The sequence below is a fragment of the Ahaetulla prasina genome, chromosome 2, assembly GCF_028640845.1.
Source record: "Ahaetulla prasina isolate Xishuangbanna chromosome 2, ASM2864084v1, whole genome shotgun sequence".
Classification (NCBI taxonomy): Eukaryota; Metazoa; Chordata; class Lepidosauria; order Squamata; family Colubridae; genus Ahaetulla; species Ahaetulla prasina.
The window spans coordinates 242,720,403-242,740,357 of NC_080540.1; the positions used below are offsets into that span (position 1 = coordinate 242,720,403).

A 19,955-nucleotide genomic window follows, 5' to 3' on the forward strand; every position below is an offset into this window, starting at 1 on the left:
GTCAGGACATCCACCCTAGACATTACACTTTCTCTGATCCTGTTTAGTTTGTAATGCCTTAAAACCTGATTTTATTATTGAGACTGGGCCCCCCAGATGTAATTATATCTGTATCATGTGCTAATAGTTTTTGGTGGTTGGTTTTTCTCAGCTAATCTTGCTTTTAAGTATTATGAGATGGACAGCCATAATAAAGTAAATATTAATGCACCATATTAGTCTAAAATGCAAATAGCAAAGTCAGAAAAAATTATTGTCTTTCCCAAGTATTTTTGTTTTCTGATTTGTCCATTAGATATTCTCATAATATCTAATTACCAATTGTCTCTCAGCACCTCTTTATTTTTTATTACATGCAACTTGGCATGCAAAACAAGGATAAGAAGTGATGGGTAGGGGAATGACAGCCTATAATGAAAATATTGTAAGAAAATGGAGATATGTCTCATGACATGACTGTGTTGAACTTAAAAAAAAAAATCCCGACTGAAAGTGATTTGACAGTTTACAGTTTGTGCTTGTCACCAATTTTTTATTGGAACTGGCAACTTCCACACTTTATAGTAACAGAATGACAGAAAAATAATGTTCACTATATATACAGCATGTACACAGGCATCTTCACCATACACGAGGCTAGTGATCTTCACAATCTCATCTCCACAGTCATCTGTGCACAAAAAGACATCATCCATCAGACATTATGTGAACATTACAGTGAAACGACATTCCAAGTCCAGTGAAAATTCAGCGTAATACAAAACATACCAACCTACTGCAAATGACATCCTTTAAAATAATAATTACTCAGTAGTCATTTAGCTAGAGTCTGAAGCAGAGATGTGTTGTGTAGTTATAAGTCTCTTAAGGGAAGCAACCTCTGCAGACAAATTTGCTATGCCCTGTTTCAAGTACAAGTTTTCTGCCTCAGAGACTTTGTAGGAATTGTCTTTAACATCAAGCCCTGTGGTTTTGCAGTCACTCTGAGTTTTTTCAGTGAGTTCTTTTTGATGGTGCCAGTGTTCTGGTTTCAGAGACCAGTCTTGGATATTAGTTACTTGAACTGAGAAAGGAGTGTGAGTATTGTGCGCTAAATTTTGTGCATTATTCTTTTCAAGTTCAAAATGTCTTTTAGATGACATATCAATAGGTGACAGTCGTTTCTGTGTGGCATCATATTCATTATCCAACATTTCCACTTTGATTTGCATGGCCTTTGCCTTAATTCTCAGTTTATGAGGAAGTGCAGAAGAGCTTACCTCTGGAACTTTAACTATGGCATTAGTATTTTTAAGTTCAACAGGAGAATGGATTGGACCTTTAGGAACCTGCTGCTCATCTTCTCCATCTGATGACTTTCCCACAACACCCTCATCAGTTTCTGAAGTCCTTGGAGAATTGCTGGAGGACCTGTTTGCTTGCAACAGTGGAGGGGAATGTGAATAGCCATTAAAATGGCTTCCCATGAAGCCTGGATATATTGAAGTTGTAAAGGACCCTCTTTCATCTCGTGAATCTCTTGTATAGTTTTCTAATTCCATAGGTTCTTGTTTTATGAGCTGGAATTTATTATCAGTATTTCTGCAATTGTTTTCTGTGGGGCTTGCTTGAGCGTGCTCTATTGATGACACTTCGGATACATCAGATAAAGAGCTTTGTGGTGAGTGCTTAATGACAGATATACAACTACTGCTTACAATAGTTGGCTCATGTTCATCAATGAAAGCGTTAATGCTTGATTTGGAATTCTGGTATTCTTGAAAATAAACAACTGTTGAATTGTTGAGCTTCTGAATCTCTTGGGCATATGCAGAAGAGCTTATTAAGCCAAACTTTAACTTCAGTGAAAGTAACTCAGCTTTTAAAGTGGCATTTTCTTCTCCCAGTGCAATTAGCTTGTTCTCTAAAACAAGATCGTTCAGTCGCCGTTTTTCCCTAGACCTTTTGGCAGCTTCATTATTTTTACGTCGTTTTTCCCAGTACATCGCATCTTTCTTTTCATCTGGAATGAATTCCCGCTTTCTCCTGCATGCTGAAGCCTTGTTTTTCGTAACAGCTCCTTCTGCAAGTAACATTTCATCACCAGTAGCTAAGTCATCCGATACATCAGTCAGTGTAGAATTAAGAGCCATAATTTTGTCCATGTTGCCACTTGTATCAGCAGATGCCTGTTCTGTTTTAATGGACTGCATTTTTCTTAGCTGCATCAGAAGCAAGTTTCAGTAAATATGTAAATAATAATATGATAAAGTAACCTTTCAGGATCTTTTGTTGAACCAAAACAATTTGATATATAAGTGATTTTAATTCCATAAGTATTATTCTGTTTATTCCATAGTCTCAGGCATCTTGGTGAAATGTTCCTCTGAGCTGATCCATCTGAGAAGCTTCTTTAAATATCTGTGGCATACAAAAGAATAATAACTGTTTAGTTACTAATTTTCAGTCTCTTTTTTTTAAAGCATTTGCAACACTTTTAATAATTGTATTAATTTTATGCAATTATCCTTTATCATTTACAAAATATTTACACTCCCTCATAAACTGACTCAATGGTTAACTATAATGCATAAGTACACAACCCAGTAAAAACCACAATACCCTCAGACCAATAGAACATACCGGTAGCTAAAAAAAAAAGTTCTGCCCAGTCACTAAAAACTTAAAAGTCTGCTTAAAAAGGAAAGTCTTCTCGGGGCAGCTTTTTTTAATGCACTTTTTTTGTGTGTGCTTAATGCACATATAAAGGGGCAGCTCTTTGACTACACAGTTGGGTCTACCACCTTGACTTTTTTAACACCCACCCACCTAACCTCACAGATCCCTCTTATATTGAAGCAACTACAGAGAAGGTGTTCCTTCTGATAATGTTGCTTTTGTTTCTCACAGTGACAAAATCTTGAGGAAGTCCTCTCTTGGTATTTTTACATCTTTTACATTTTACAAAAGACAATTATTTTAGTAAAGTGATCCCTAACATAACCTGGCAATGTGCTGACCAGAATTTGTATTCATTTACTCATTAGGCAAATGTATAGGGCTGCCCAACTCACACATGGAGACTCCAAGCAGCTTACATCACTAAAAGCCCACAATCTAAAAACCCTCCCCTCCCCCATCCCATCCCAATTTACAGATAGTGCCGTACACGTTACGTTATCTATCATGTACATAGAGTGCAGATCAGCTACTAATAACATGTTTAAAAACCAATTAACTGAAAGACATCATTAATAAACACAAACAGCATCTACCTAGCAAACTAGCTTAATCATTATTCCTAAATGAAATCTACTTGTCTAAATATATATATATATATATATATATATTTATTTATTTATTTATTTATTTATTTATTTAAATTTTTATACCGCCCTTCTCCCGAAGGACTCAGGGCGGTGTACAGCCAAAAATAAAAACAGCAAGTATACAAAGTTAAAATATCAATTTAAAATACCTATTCCATAATGGCCGAATTAAAACCGTCAGATTGACCTAACCTAAAATACCCCATATAAAATTACGAAGGATTAAAACTTTAAAATTTAAAATTTAAAAAATCAGTCCAGTCCCGCTTGAATAAATAAATGAGTTTTTAATTCCCGGCGTTCATATTAAAAATATTCGAATCAGCTGACAATCTAAACTGTGATCAAAAAAGTCTTAAAGTATATTATTTAATCCAAGCCAAAATACTTTACTTTTCTCATTCATTTTTACTATTACTGAACTGCAAGTGTCCCCCAAAGTCTATATAATACCAAATCCATCATTCTCAAAGATATTCTGTATATCAAGGTAGGCAATAGCTTAATCCTTTTTTCAGGACTTCTAATGTACTTAATATGTTGACACAAATCATGCATAAATCTCATTTATTTCTGCTAATCTTTTTCACAATGAAAATAAAGAGATCAGATTATTCAATTGCAGTTAGTACTATTTGTTAAATATTTATTTTAACTATTTTCTATATGGCTTTACAGGTTATGCACCCCCCCCAATATTAATGTATTTTAAAAAAACTATTCAAAAGAAAACATTACAAATATAAAGCTATATTAAAAAAGAAATATCACTATCCTTCATTAATAAAGCAATATCAATAACACCAAGGTTTAAACATGTTTTCAGCATCACTTGCACAAAAATAAGGTTGGTGCTTACTTTATCTTTAGTACTATACATATGGCATTCCACAGAATTGAGGCCATGGCAGAATAGACCTTTTTCCTCATTGGTTATTCTTGATATGGAAGAATTCTTTGAAGTACCCTGACCTCATGTTTTTAAAGCATTATAGGTTAACATCAACATCCTAAACTTAGTTCATTGGAAAATTAGCAGCAAGTATAGCTATTTCAACAGAGATGGTGAGGCATTATATACAACAGCCTAGCTGGTGGTGCTTCCAAGGACAGCCCTCTATACCGTATTTTTAGCATTCAGTATAGCAATAGCAGTTAGACTTATATATTGCTTTACAGTGCTTTACAGCCTTCTCTGAGTGGTTTACAGAGTCAGCATATTGCCCCCAACAATTTGGGTCCTCATTTTACCTACCTTGGAAGGATGGAAGGCTGAGTCATCCTTGAGCCTGGTGAGATTTGAACTGCCAAATTGCAGTCAGCTGGCAGTCAGCAAAGGTAGGCCTGCTGTACTGCACTCTAACCACTGCATCACATGGCTCCTATGGCCTTTATTCATCCCATTCAAATGCAAATAATGGTCCAATGCAGAGGTGCTATTCAGCAGGTTCTGAAATTTTGAGTAGTTCAAAGAACTGGCTAATACCACCTCTGGCTGGCCCCAGAGTGAGGTAAGAATGGAGATTTTGCAATATCCTTACCCTGCCACGCCCACCAAGCCAACTCACGCCCACCAAGCCATGCCCATAGAACCCAGTAGTAAAAAAATTTGAATTCCACCAGTGGTTCAATATCATGACACTGGAGGTATGGAATAGTTAGTAATTTAGAATGAACACAATAGAACAGAACAGAATTCTTCATTGGCAAAGTGTGATTGGACACACAAGGAATTTGTCTTGGTACATACACTCTCGGTATACATAAAAGAATACATATTTGTCAAGAATCATAAGGTACAACACTTAATGATTATGCTAATAAAGCAACATGTATTCCACTTCTTTCAAAAACTGAGGTTCCCTTTTGTTACAGTAAATGAATAAAATTGAACTGAATGAAGGAAATGGTAAACAAAGTACCATTTCCTCTGACAATATGAAAAGCATTCTTGTGGTTTAAATAAGATAAATCTTCTGGTAACAAATTCAATATTTACAGTAACCACAAAGTTAAAGTGGGTTTTTTTTCTCACATTGTGTCTTTACAAAGAGTTACTATTTTAAAAATCTACTAAAACTCTGCAAGATTCCATTAGCTTTATACGTGTCCATACTGTATAGTTTGCTATGGCACAATATCAAACTCAAACCTTGGATCTCTTTCAATTTGTGTATATGTCAGCTAGAACTTCATCTGTTAATAATAGCAAATCAAGTCAATTTTTACTACTGCTATTTATAATATAATTGTAAAATATGATATGTGTGTATACATAAATTAGTGAACTGTAATTTCACTCTATTTCAAAATCTATCATTTCTTCTATGGTTAATTTCACAGTTGTTTGTTTCATTTATGTAATTTATCTACAATCTCAATCCTCATTGATCCTGTGAGTAGTTCGGATATTAAGATAGCAATAAGAATAAAGTCTACGTTTAAAAACTTAGATAACAAGTAAGTAACTACAATCAATCTATGGTCAATCCCCAAATGCCTTCCAGAACAACCAACTTTTTACTACCCAATTATAAATGCTACCATGCAGCTCTTGAAAGATCTTTTTAAAGACAACAAACTACTAAAATTGTTTATAGCATAAGTCATTTTAACAATGTAATAATCAGCAATGTAATAATCAGCAATAACTAATTTAATATTGAAAAGGGCAACATGAAAACCATATAAATTCATAACGCTTCATCCCCACTTTTTAACTATTCCATTCTTAAAAATTATATGCCTTCTGTTGTCTTTAAAAAACACAATTTCTGAAAGACTCCTATTCAGCCTGACTGGGCCTCCAAGGTAAACTATCTTTGGTTAAGCGGCAATGAAGGGGAATGTTATGCAATTTACTATTTTTATCCTCTACACCTGGAGTTTGCAACACAAACATGAAACTCAGGTATTCATTTGCAGAAGGACAAAAGGAAGCCTATGAAACAACAGAGTTGCTAGTATTCAACTAAATCTATGCAGTCAGGTTGAAAAAAGACTAAAAGCTGTATTTACCTTGTTTGGCCATTAACTACATTAACCCTCACTGTTGAAATGAACAGAGGCATCATATTTTTAGTCAAACCAATTATTTACCACTGTGATATAATATAATCTCTGAGGGAGATGGGTGTTTCAAAAGTATGAAATCTAAACAAATATAAATTTGCAATGATACAATTGCAGTTGATCATCAAACTGCCTAGCTTTCTTTGTCTAGCTTGATTCTAAAGCACACAATAATGTTTTCTGTTACTTTCTAGTTAAAGATTTATAGACTAGAATAGATATTATTCTAAAATAACAATCAGAGTGTTAAAAGACCAATGTTGTCAGATAAATACCTGGAATGATTCTATTAACTTTGCAACCTTTAGTCATTATCATGCAAGGCATACAGAATGCTCAGTCATGGGGCAAACTACATACACACAGTAGTTAGTTCTAAACTAACAAGTTTCAGCTAAAGGGCTTGTCGAATTCTTAGTATTTTTAATAGCATGCTCTACTCTTGAAAGACAATGTTGCATGCATATATTTGATTATATTACTTTTACACTTGAATTAATAATTATTCAGCTTTTACAACACATTTTTCATTGTTCTCAACTTATAAAAAACAATTTAAGTTTCTAGAATTGTTCCTAGGCATAAACTTTATATTTAGAATCGGAGCTATAAGTAAATCACAATCTCATTTAAAATAAAGTTACATTTCTACCATTCTAGATCAAGCCATCTATTTTAATACACTAAATACAGCAAATACCTAAAACAATCATGTTATCAACTGTTTTGGTTATTGGCTCTGAATCTAAATCTGAGTTTGATTTTTTTAAAAACTTGAGTTACAATCTATTTGGGAATAAACAACTTTAAACTTAATGGGTCTGATTTCTATATAATTTCTGCCATTAAACTCAGCTGATTATCTGTAAAATGAAATTATGGCCACGTCTGCATTTAACGTTTAAGTTCTTCTATGCTTTTTTTGCCAGCTTGACTTAAAACAGTTTAAGAAAACCCTGTCTCAGAATAGAATAGAATAGAATAGAATAGAATAGAATAGAATTTTTTTTTTATTGGCCAAGTGTGATTGGACACACAAGGAATTTGTCTTGGTGCATATGCTCTCAGTGTACATAAAAGAAAAGATACGTTCATCAAGGTACAACATTTACAACACAATTGATGATCAATATATCAATATAAATCATAAGGATTGCCAGCAACAAGTTATAGTCATACAGTCATAAGTGGAAAGAGATTGGCGATGGGAACGATGAAACGATTAATAGTAGTGCAGATTCAGTAAATAGTCTGACAGTGTTGAGGGAATTATTTGTTTAGCAGAGTGATGGCCTTCGGGAAAAAACTGTTCTTGTGTCTAGTTGTTCTGGTGTGCAGTGCTCTATAGCGTCGTTTTGAGGGTAGGAGTTGAAACAGTTTATGTCCAGGATGCGAGGGATCTGCAAATATTTTCACGGCCCTCTTCTTGATTCGTGCAGTATACAGGTCCTCAATGGAAGGCAAGTTGGTAGCAATTATTTTTTCTGCAGTTATTTATTTAATTAATTAAATAAATTAATTAATTAAATTAGTTAATTATTTTTTCAGCTGAGATACTTTGACAACAACTTGCAAGTTATTCAGTCCAGATAGTAGGCTATCACATACTCCCACTGGACAATTCCGATAGTGCCCTCATCTTTCTCCTTCAAGAAGAAAATTGCCATTTGCTTTCCTTCCCATGAAGGAGTCTTCCTGGACATATTTATATAGTTGTGTTAAATTAAATTTATAGAGAGAGGTAAAGCATGTTAATCTTATTATCACTCAATGTTGATAAGGCATCCATGGGAAGAGGGGAGTCAGAATGCAAGGGAGCAGGTATAATTTTGTTATCCTAGCCTTGCCTCTATTTTATATGTGTTCCATATTGGCACATGTACAAAACAGATAAGACTTACCGTATTTTTTGGAGTATAAGATGCACCTTTTTCCCCCAAAGAAGAGGGTGAAAATCTGGGGGTGTCTTATACTCCGAATGTAGCCCCGCCCAGCTCCTCAAACGGAGGTTTCAGAGGCTGAAAGAAGCTTCAGAAAAGAAACTCCCAAACAGAGCTTCAGAAGCTTTTTTTCTGAAGTTCTGTTTGGAGGCTTTCAGAGGCAGAAAAAAGTTTTTTCTGGCATTTCAGAGGCACAAAAAAAAAAAAAAAAAGCAAGGGACAGAGCTCACAACCAAGGAACTTGTTCCTAAAATTCACCTCTGGGAACAGCTGATTGGGGATATTCCAAGAGGCCAATCCACCTGCCAATCAGCTTTTTTCTTATTTTCCTCCCCAAAAGCTAAGGTATACTCCGAAAAATACGGTAGCTTGTAATACTGCACCTGCCAGAGGAGTTTTACTGATCCTTTACCAGCTACCAGTTTCAATTATCTGCTATTGAAAACATACCTCTCATCTGAAATAAATCTGAAATGAAATTCCAATTTCATGACTTCACAAAAGATGGAAGGGTAGATGGAAAGTGGACAATTTTCCCTTCCATACACCTATATACCCCATCTCCCAGATGTTCTGTATGAACATTCATTGGGTCCTGTACAGCAAGGGTGTCAAACTCAAGGCCTGTGGACTGGATCCAGCCTGCGGGATGCTTAAATCCAGCCCATGGGGTCAGCCTGGAAATATCAAAGGACTGGCCTGCGGTGCCTCTGCTGGCCAAAACGGGCCACATTTGGCCCCCAGCAGCCAGGGAGACTGCATTTCGGCCTCACTGGCCTCCTGAAGCATTCTGCCAGCCAAAATGGGCCACATATTTTTGGCTGGCAGAGTGCTACAGAAGACAGGGGAGGCCAAAAATGGGCCACGAGGGGGCCTCGAGAGGCCGAAAACGGGTTGCATGTGGGCTTCAGGAGGCCTCTGAATGGCTCTGTTTTTGGTCGGCAGGGTGCTGCTGAAGGCAGGGGAGGCCAAAAAAGGGCCACACAGTGGCCTCGGGAGGCCTCCATGTGGCCCATTTTTGGCTGGCAGAGTGCTGCTGGAGGCCAAAATTCTTTCTGATATCCCGAAAAGCCCTCAAGATCTGGTTATCAGTTCTGGGACTCTGAAGGTGACTTGTCTAGATGGCTCCACTATTGAGGGGGAATTTTTTAATTTTTTCTTAACTGTGGTTTGTACTTATTACTGGCTTTTATATTTACTTTTTTTATCCTTTTGTTTTTATCTATTGTGTGCCATTCTTCGATGAGATGGGTGGCTATATAAATTTTATAATACAACATACTATTTATCATAAGATGAAGAGCCATGCTTTTGTGAGATGGACGATCATATAAATATAAATAAATAAGGCTGCAATGAAATAAAATGCTACAAATTTACATTAACAAGCAAACATAAAACTGTTTCCAGTCTTTAAAAAAAAGGTGTCATGCAATTTTCCTGTACAGTATTTATGTTTTACTCAAATAGATAGCTATAATCTATTCTACTACTAAGCTATTAAGATTTCTTCTCAAAAGTAATTAACACAAATTAAAACACATCAAAACACAAATACTGCAACTCAATAACCAGGTTTCCTGGGAGTATGCACCAGCTAATTCACTGAAAGTTATGTTTTAGTAATGGGATTGGACTGAAGGGTGTCATTTCACTGGTCCACCCTATGGCATCAGCAGCATTTATCTTGTCCTTCAACTCACTGGCACTAATTCCTTTCCAATCTGTTCTGAAATGTTGAATAAGCCTCCATCATGGATTTAAGCCACTGAATAACATAAATACAATGAAAAGTCTTGTTGTATGAATGGTAGCATGCTTGATTAATACTGGGCATAGCCAATATTATACTGGCAGCTAAAGTTAATAAGTTCACCTTTCATTTTTTTTTCTTCTTCAATTGAAAAGTCTTCAGCTTATATTGTAATTCTGTATATAGGAACAGATTCTATTCAGCATTTTTTTTAAAAAATTGCCCAGTGGAAATGTATAAGATTGTGCTAACTATATACATACAGAAGGTATGCATTAATTTAGAAAACTCCATCATAATTAATCTAAAGTAAATTTACAAGGATTAGATGTCAGATCTTTAAAAACAAAAGAAAAAGGAAAGGAACACAAATACATCACTATGTAAACTTCAATATTGCCTTAAAAGGCAATTTTATATAATTTATGGAATTAGGATTAGGATAAATAATATTATTTACTTTACACATGTACAAATATTAGTGTTTTCTGTTCTTTTCCAATATTCATAGTTATTTAACTATGCATAGAATTTTATAAAACATCCTTTACAAAATTTTATAAAATGTTCAATAATAAACATTTTTATGTTTGCCTCCCCTGTCCCAGGAATAGACAAAAGGATAATAAGAGTTCTGAATCTGATCGATGAATACATTTTATTACGTAACACTAACAGTGAGTACTTGATTTATTTAAATACATTTCTGTCAAGACTATGATTACAAAACTATATCAGACATCTCATAATTTCAGTTGATTCTACGGTTACATAAAAGTAGCAACTGGTAAATGATTTATAGATAAATCATTATAATAAATGATATATACAAGTTGGTGAATGATTATCGCTCTTAATTAAATGGTAAGGATGCTCTTGAGTTGAACTTGATCTTTGGTGACTGCAACTATGAAGTTTTATTGGCTTTGTTACAAAAATAGTTTGCCTGTGATTTTTCCAGGATGCATTTCCAAATTCTCAGTCTAATTAGAGGCCTTGGAATTTCCAAGTAGTTCTCAGTCCGATTACTAAACAGGCCCAACTTCCTTACCTTCCAAGATCTGGCATAGCTCAAACAATTACACTGCTCTCAGTGTTGCCATATACAAAACTGAATTTCTTTCTTACTGAACACATAAACATGGTTTATGACAAACTATTGTCATATTTTTTTGTTGAGGGGTCTATTTTTTGTTGAGGAGTCTATTGTTTGTTCAATTTAAATACTTTTAAGGTGATTGTTTTTGAGAACTTCCTTTGACAAAAAGCTCTATTATTACTACTTTTTATTTATTTTACTAATCACACCTATATAGCCACCTGTCTCCGTTTAAAGCAACTTATTATATTAACTCATAAAAAATGCATATGTTTTTCACAACTTAAAATAATGCAATCCCCCTTGAAGACTATTTTGGTTTTTGTAACACAAATACACATCAGCATTTTTTCAATCATCTACTCATCTGAGCTATAAAATGGAATAAGGCAAGTGGCAAATCTGGCTGATTCAACATTATTTCTAGCCTAAGTCTAATTTGGATCTATTTGGGATGACCTACAAAATACATCTTCTAGTGTCAAGACTTCAGCTTTATGAATTTTTGTAAGAACAGTAATGTCTCTAAGCAAAAATCTTAAATTTCCTCAATATTAATGAAGTTGATTTGTGATAACAATACAGTGGGAAAATCATATTTAACAATATTTCTATACTGAATAATAAGAGTAAAATGCACAAAAGTTACTAATGAAAGCTATTAAAACAAAACTGCAAGAAGCCATGCTATCCTATACTATATACAGATTGCTATTTATGGGAAAAAATGAATTTAGACAGCACTTGTAGCTCTGAAAAAGCAAATAATTATTTACAGTAAATGAAACTTTTTCTAATGGTATGTGCTTTTAAATAGACCTGAAACTGATTGAGCTTGTATGAAAAGAATTCATGTCCAAGTCAATACACTTTCTGTTTTAAGTTATTTTAGCATAGATGAGACATACATCCTAACAGAAATCACACAAAAGTTTACACATTATTAGTCCCAGCAGTATGAGTCACATTTTGGCATACTTGTCTTTCTTTGTCATGGTAGAGATTAAAGTCCTGTCCAGATATGGAAAGTAAGTCTGATTACAGATCACAGTGAGAAAAACATGATATAGTAACATCATCTATATGGTTATTACTTAAAATTTCTAGAAATAATAATCTTATGTAGTTTGAGGCTATAGAGACTAAAAAAATTCTACATTAAGCAAAAATGTATTCCAGTTTTAATTACAATGAACTTCAAAGTATGAAAACTCCTTTAATTTAAAGAATACTGTAAAACTGTATATAAAGGTCAGATCAACGGTCTGTTACATAATAGCTATGCTAAGTATTAGCATAAATATATCGCCAATTTGGTCAATTACCAATACAACAGTTTGTGATTTTATATTAATGCTTATAAAATGTGTATGTATGTATGTATGTATGTACGTACATCTTTGGTTATTTGGGTTTTCTCCCGCGTAAAATTGGAAGTGTCTTGGCAATGTTTCGACTAAGTACCATCTTCAGGCTAGGTGTTTACAGCTTCGTGCTTCTAGGAGAAGCACGAAGCTGTAAACACCTAGCCTCAAGATGACAAATGGGACTTCGTCGAAACGTCAGCAAGACACTTCCAATTTTACGCGGGAGAAAACCTGAATAACCAAAGACCTACATACAAACACCCGCGAAAACCTCAGAAAACATACATACATACATACATATATATGTCTTTTAGATATTCTGAATTTGAATAAGTATAATTTCATGAGCTAACACATAGCATGTCAAATGTGTCCGCCAAACAAGGTTTAAATTGATAGAAGAGAATATTTGTAATTCTGGATTGAACTTCAGGGTCCTTGGTACTCTCTGAGATTAGTTTTTTTCTTGTAGACATTTCATTACCTAGTTTGGTAATGCTAGTATTCTGTGCAATTTATTGGAGATGTGTATCAGACGCTGGTAGGTAGGATATCCTGTTATAGGCATTTGTGCAGGAAGAATAGTTGTTCCTTGGTGGAAGTGTACCTACACATAGATCTCTCCGATTTTTCTAAAACTGATGATGTTACCTAGTTTGGTAATAAAATGTCTGCAAGAAAACAACCGAACTCAGAGAGCACCAAGGAACCCTCAAGGTTTAAACTGATTGAAAACCATTTTGAATTTTGTTATAAACCCACAGGACTGGTCTCTCATAAAAGGTTGTACATCCTAGCAATATCCTCTACAAGAATCTGTTGTGCTTATGAGTCACATCTGTTGTGTAACAATATATAATAATCCTAAAACAAAGCATTTTTTGTTCAGAATATTGCATCACTCTGATGATATAATATTCAGAGATCAAGAAAATAACATAATAAAGTACCATCCGAGAAAAGGATAACATTACATAAATGAAGTTTGTACAATCTTTAGCAGAATTAGCCAGTTTGAAACAAACTAAAGATGTATGTTTTGTTTCAAGTTATGAGCAACTGAAGGTGATTGATATCTTGTACAGATTGTACATTAACTGCTAGCACTGTTTTTCTTCACAGGCCAACATAAACAGCAAGAAGCAACAGTAGTCTCACATTATTCATAGGGAGAGAGTAAACGCAAAACTATTTCTTCAAAAAATAAATTCCAATAGAAAATTGAATCTATAAGAACAAATAAAAATTGTAAAAACCAATTCCTTGAAAAATAAATGGTTAAAACTAAAAAGGTAGAATAACTATGGGAAAGCTGTTAATGAATTAGTCAACTTATGAAATTCATTATCACTTTGAACAATAATTTGTCGCTCTCTTAACCTGGGATTGAAGTTTTTCCTTTCAGTTATACATTATTGCCTGGTAATTTTCTTACATACATCCTATGTAAAAAAATTATCAGGGCAGAATATATAATAGAATGCAGAACATTGATTTAATTTATCTACAAAATACATGGGCACATTCTTCACATTCAACTTCAGTATCATTATTCTCAATTTAAATTTTCAAATCCAAAGTCCTTTAGTTCAATTTTTGATTAATCTTATGTTATGTTGCTACACTACCCATACATTGTCCGAACAAACCATGTCAATCAGTAAGTCAGCCAATTGATTTTGCTGACTCAATGCAGTACAATAGCATTTATTTTTTCCTCTCCATATGTGGGACTACAATTGCCATCTGCTAACCATTTTAGGCGGTAGTGAGGTTTGCTTCATGTAGATGTATGTAGGATTATGCAGTCAGTTATGACTAAGAAGTATATTTAACTGCATAACCTATTTGATAAGTATGACCCATAGTGCTAGATAGGTAAATGATTAAGATTTGTCTATACGTATTTTCTCAAATGATAGTCCAGTAGGATGACCAATTCCATCTAATATTCCTTTGGGTTGATTCTAAATTATGTAATAAAATTTAGCAACTTTGGTGGGAGATTTTTTTGATCAGCTAGTCCATTATAAGAAAGCAGCACAATAAAAGATTTTCAAAGAAAGAACTATAATTTAGAACTTATTATCTTAGTGGAAACAAAAAATAAATGAAAAATAAAATAATATTATGATGAATTCCTATGATTGGAAAATATTCAAAAAGCAGCGATTATGATGTGTACTGCCATTTATCTGTCAAAGTCTATACAGGTGGGAAAGACCTGCTCATGTGCTCCCCCTCCACCTAAAGTATTTATGGCACATATGGGTCCTAAGCTCCCTTTATTTAAGGTCATGGTATTTTTTTTCTGAACAATACTGCTTTTGTAAGAGCCCATGAAGCATTAATTATAAGCCAAAGCTTTCTTGCTCCAAGAGAAGGAAACCTATATGATATCTTTGCTAACTGTGGAAGTTCCATATTTTTGTACATATTTGAAATACAACCTATATGAGAGATTATTCTACCATATTTTTCTTTGTATGATTTATATAGCGACCAATCTCCAAAGTCAATGTGACTTTAGGCAGTGTACTATAAAACAAAATACATAAAATATACAATATAAAAAAATCAAAAATAGAAAACATAGCATAATCTAACCAATCATTCACACAACCAAGAGATGGGCTCTAACCCATTCCCAGAGCCGCAGACCTGGTCACAAAGTCAACTTTTCAGGCCTTATAAAAGACTAACAGGGCCAGAACAAGTCTTGGGGAATGATGTTCCAAAGGGCATGTGCCATAGCAAAAAAGGTTCTCTCTCTGGGCCCTGCCAGCTGACATTCCCTAGCCAACAGTGCTCACAGAGCATGCCGGATCGAGTAGGGCAGGTAGGAACAATTGGAGAGACAGCAATTCTTTGAACAATTAATATACAATCATTAACCATGATACTGAGAAATTTGTATTTTTACAATTCCAAAACACTGAAAAAGTTTCTCCTAAAAGCTTAATTAACATTATATCTAGATTGGGACTCGCACATGTACAATCAAGTGTACATGTGAAGATACCTTCTCAATTTCAATGATCAGTAGATCAGCTAAAACGTATTAAAGACAAGTATCTCCCTATCTGGAATATGCAGTATCTACTGTAGTAGCACTAACAGACCTTGGCAAAACTGGGAAATTCAATGTTAAAAAATTTCCAAAAATCCATATAATAAGATCCAAGAAATTTGATTAGCAGAATGGAAGCTAATCCAAATTTCCTGGAGTGCAGTCATCACCATCCAGCAAATAGGACTTGTGACCCCACACAAATTTTGGCAAGTGGAAGAAACTGATGTATAAAATAGGACCGCAGCTTGATTTACTTCTGAACAAAAATAAACTAGCTGGCAAATCTTATTTTCCTTGTAGATAATATTAGGAGGAAGGCAACAATTAACAAAAGAAAAAAAAAATCCTAGCATGTTTGCACAGCCTGCACCTAGAAAGGACAGAACAAATAAGATTTGTGGTGATTTATTATTTTTGGAAACGTCAGTTGTACTCTCTTTTCATCACTGGCCGGGCAATGGACATCCCAGGTTTTATTAATCCCTGCTTCGCCTCATCGAACATGCAAAGACCTAACCCGGCCCACCCTTCACCCAAATTATTTCCACAGACTTCTCCAACGTGGAGATTTCCAAATGTATTGGACTTCAGGCAAGTCGGCTGAGTGCCTGGGCGACATTCCGGGCAAGGCTAGGCACAAAGGGACACGGTCCCTCAGGCCGGCTGGGGAGGAAAAGCGCTCTCTCTTGGCTGGCTTAACCCAGTTCCATTTCCAAGGCAAGAAGGAGCCAGGAGAGGGAGGCGCTCTCCGCCCTGCCTCCCATCCCCGCCTCCCATCCCCGCGTTGAGCGGCGCGAGTACACACACTACGTGACTGGAGACGCATCCCTCCCTCCGGCCAGCTTGTTCTGCTCTCGCTCCGTCAGTACAAAACAACTGTTATCCTGCTTTATTTACTCCTGCCCGAGCCAGCCTGGCTTGCGCTCTCCTCTCCCTCTCCCCGCCTTCCCCTCGCTGGAGCGCTGCCTGCCGCCTTTCCCGCCCCCCCCCCTTCGCAGAACAAAGGAATGCGAGGCGCCGAGGCAGCGCCCTCCAGCCAGCCCCTTCCAGCGCGCGCTTCTCGCCCAGTCATAACAACCAACGCCTAAGGGCTGCTGCGAGCCCTCCGGCTCCCTCTCCAGTCGCCGCCATCCCGGGGACGCTGGTCCGGGCAACCTTTCCGGCACCCAAGAAGAGAGGCCCCACTCCAGCGCCGCCTCGCTCCCCCTTTCTTCACTAGCTCTCATGGCGAGGCCAGAGCGGACACGAATGACCAGAGCAGCCTCGTTTTAAAAACCGAGGAGAAAAGCTTGTGAATGTCGGCAACGCCTCCTCGTCCCCTTAACTCGCTCGCGCGCTAGAAGAGCCAGCAGGAACATTCAAAAAGGGTTGTTAAAATTTGATTCCACGCCCACGCCCTCAGAACATTTCAGGGTTCGTAAACAATGGGCCGTTTTCAGTATAATCAATGCAAAAAGTCGGGAACCCTCCCCCTCCCATCCCGTCGCCAAGGAAAAACTGGAGGGAGATTGTGCGAGAGCATCTTACGTTGCGCTTTGCACGGCAGGCTTCTGACCAAGTGACATAGATCACAGCAGGCTGAAGCTAACGGCTGCCCCCTCATCTCCCATGTCAGCACGGTCTCGTTTCTTCAATACAATCTGCAGGGGGCAATGAGATACGAGACACTCACTTTTCCCGAAACACGTAATGATCTCCTAATAGGTCTGTTTTTGTCGGGGGGGGGGGTTTGGGAGATCATGCACGAAAACCGACACCTACCAAGCCACTTGATGTCTGTGCGAGATGCCTTCCTAAAAATACCAGCCTTATCAGAACGTCTCCGAAGGCGTGGAGTTCAAAACGCGAGCAAATGTCCTTGAACGCCTATTTGCACAGCTCTGGAGAAAAGACCAGAAATAGCCCAGGAAGCTACAATTGCTTCAATGTGATGGGAGCTAAATATAGTCGTGCGCAATTCTCATTTTAAGGGACGTGGCACATATTCAACAAGCCGAGTTGTCGCTCCATTTAACCACCGGTCTACTTTTCCAGAGGGGCGAGGCGGGACTTGGGGATGGGGTAGGGGGGAAAGAATTTGGACACCTCTTAGTCTAACGCTTTCTTTTAAAAAAATAAACAAAAACCCAGGGTGAATTGCTGTAGTTTCTTCGCGGGAAAGGGTTTATAAAATCACGTAATTAGCTTCCCAGCCTCGCTGCCAGCCAATTTTGTGGTTACATAATGCAACGTTTCCAGGAACGATCAAAGAAACGCATTGCCTGAAAACCAGTTGCCAACAGAGAGCAAACGGCAGCAAATACACACGGAAGCTTAAAAAAGAAGCGCTTGGAAGAGAACGATTTGTTACGTGTATATTCCTTTTATAGTTGTTTTAAACGGAATTCTGGAACGTAAGGACTTTTCTTTTAAAAGGATTGAGGATCACAGTGGACACCTACTTGAAAGTTTCTGTATCATTTCTTAAACACATTTTCTATAAAATATCCAAAAGAGATGAAATGTGTAACGAGACACAGAATTCCACAGCGCTAAGCGAAAATTCTCCAAGCACTGCACGTTCTCGCCCTATATTAGCGCTTGCCAATAGTTCACCCTGGACGGATTATGCAATGTATGAAATAACAAGTCGCACCAACCTCCCCCACTGGCTGTTTAAGACATTCATACAGCTAAAACGTGCGCCTAGAAAAGAAGTCCAATAAAATAGAGGCAGCTTGCAGAGAGGGATTTTTCTTACCATCCCCTCCCCATCCCCGAATAGCAGCTCATTCGCATTCAATTCTTTCACTAGCCCTGTTCAAACAGGGAGCTTTCTTCTCCAGCTCTGCCGGGATTGCTCAGTACCAGCCGGCTTCAAGCTTGCCTAACCTCTTCGCTCCTCCAAACCACCCATTTGTCTCATACAAGAGCTACATTACGCAACAAGACCGCCACGGAGAAAGAACAAGTGATAAAGCCCCTTCGGGCCAGAAAGCCACGCTCCAGGTCGGAGAGCGTGAACCCAGGGGCACATGCAAGCTTCTTAAGGCGGCGAAATCCCGCGCTGGCATGCCAAAGGCTGTTAAAAAAAAAAAAGTTGTACGACAGCCATCGAGACAGATGCGCACAAAGCGGCGCTGGCCATTGCCGTACCGATATAGCGACAGGCACGTGTACAGCCCGAGCTAGGCTGGAAGGGCTAAGGACGCGAAGTGCCCCAATGAAATAAGAAGACTGGCTCCTAGGGCAAGTGCGCTCCCAGAGAAGGTTTTAGTGATAGGTAAATAGGTATGTACCTGCACATCTATATTTTATCGGTCTCCTTTAACGTGGTGGGACAGCCGGTCCGTCACTCCAGAAGCTCCTTCTGGCATCTGCCCGCGTTCTTCAGAAGTTGTCTCGTTGGGAGGCGAGCGGGCTGACTCAGTGCTCAGGCGCTGGAGCTGGAGCGGCTCAGGGGAGACTTTCTGGAAGACCCCTGATCAATGGGAGCGCCTCTGCCTCTGCTGGAAGCAGTCAGAAGCAGTTCCCGGGTGAGGTGGAGAAGGAGGAGGGAGCGCGAGCGAGCGAGTACGTCAGGGAGCGGTAACTGGGTCTTCTTGCCGACTCCGCGAACGCCGCCGCTGCTAGAGAGAGATCTGTGTTAGTAGGTCAATACTGTACACTCTTCACAACGTACAAATTCTCCTGCCAGCCTTTGCAATGACGGGCGGTTACGTGGTGCCAATCAGAGCTCGGCGTTTCTCGGGGAGCAGCCAATGGAGGCCTCCCGCAGGGAAGTGACAAGGGCAGGACCAGACTTGAATCGAAGCCCGCTCCCCCCCCTCCCGCCTCCCCTCCCCTCCCTTTTACACTTTCTCCGCCCTGTTGGAGCGGTGTGTGGGGTACAGTAAGATGTATGCGCTTGGATATTGCATAACTCGGCGAAGCGGAGGGGGCCGAAGGAGGAAGAAAAGGGAAGGCAGCTGACATTTACGTAATTGCCCAATGGTGAGCCAGAGAGACCGGGGCCGAGGCGGAGAGTCAGCCTCCCTCTTTCTTCCCTGCTCCCAGACTGTTCAAAAAGACGCCGGGCGATGTGTAGTCGCGTTGTAGACCTGACATCACAGGGGAGCGCGGGGTGGGGTGGGTGGGGAGGGTGGAACGGGGGCTGAAAATATCCCAGGCGGCCGCTCGCGCCTCCCTGGCCTCGCTCCCGCCTCCAAATGCAGGCGCAGAATAATACACTGTGGTGCTGTTGTGCGTCGCCTTCATCTGCTACATAACTAGCTCGCTCTCTCACTCACACAGGCACAGATACACGCGTGCGCGCCAACACACACACACACACACACACACACACACCGCACGCTGCCTCCGCA

The 19,955-nt window shown here is 38.1% G+C and overlaps 1 protein-coding gene across 4 annotated transcripts; it reads right to left on the reverse strand.

Moving 5' to 3' along the window:
• Positions 1–511: 511 nt before the first annotated feature.
• Positions 512–19,265, reverse strand: NFIL3 (nuclear factor, interleukin 3 regulated). 4 transcript variants are annotated; one of them, XM_058166846.1, is made up of 3 exons: positions 18,891–19,265; positions 17,140–17,252; positions 512–2,400 (listed from the first exon to the last, which is right to left on the reverse strand). In XM_058166846.1, the coding sequence occupies exon 3, from the start codon at positions 2,205–2,207 to the stop codon at positions 819–821; it is 1,389 nt and encodes a 462-aa protein (XP_058022829.1). In that variant the 5' UTR covers positions 2,208–2,400; positions 17,140–17,252; positions 18,891–19,265; the 3' UTR covers positions 512–818. The 4 variants fall into 4 exon arrangements, with proteins under 4 accessions (XP_058022829.1, XP_058022830.1, XP_058022828.1 ...); XM_058166847.1 differs by lacking the exon at positions 18,891–19,265 and adding an exon at positions 17,374–17,390; XM_058166845.1 differs by lacking the exon at positions 17,140–17,252.
• Positions 19,266–19,955: the final 690 nt, after the last annotated feature.

Bases quoted from the DNA above. Each gene is read 5' to 3' on its own strand.
- NFIL3 (XM_058166845.1), bottom strand. From the start codon at position 2,207: ATGCAGCTAAGAAAAATGCAGTCCATTAAAACAGAACAGGCATCTGCT.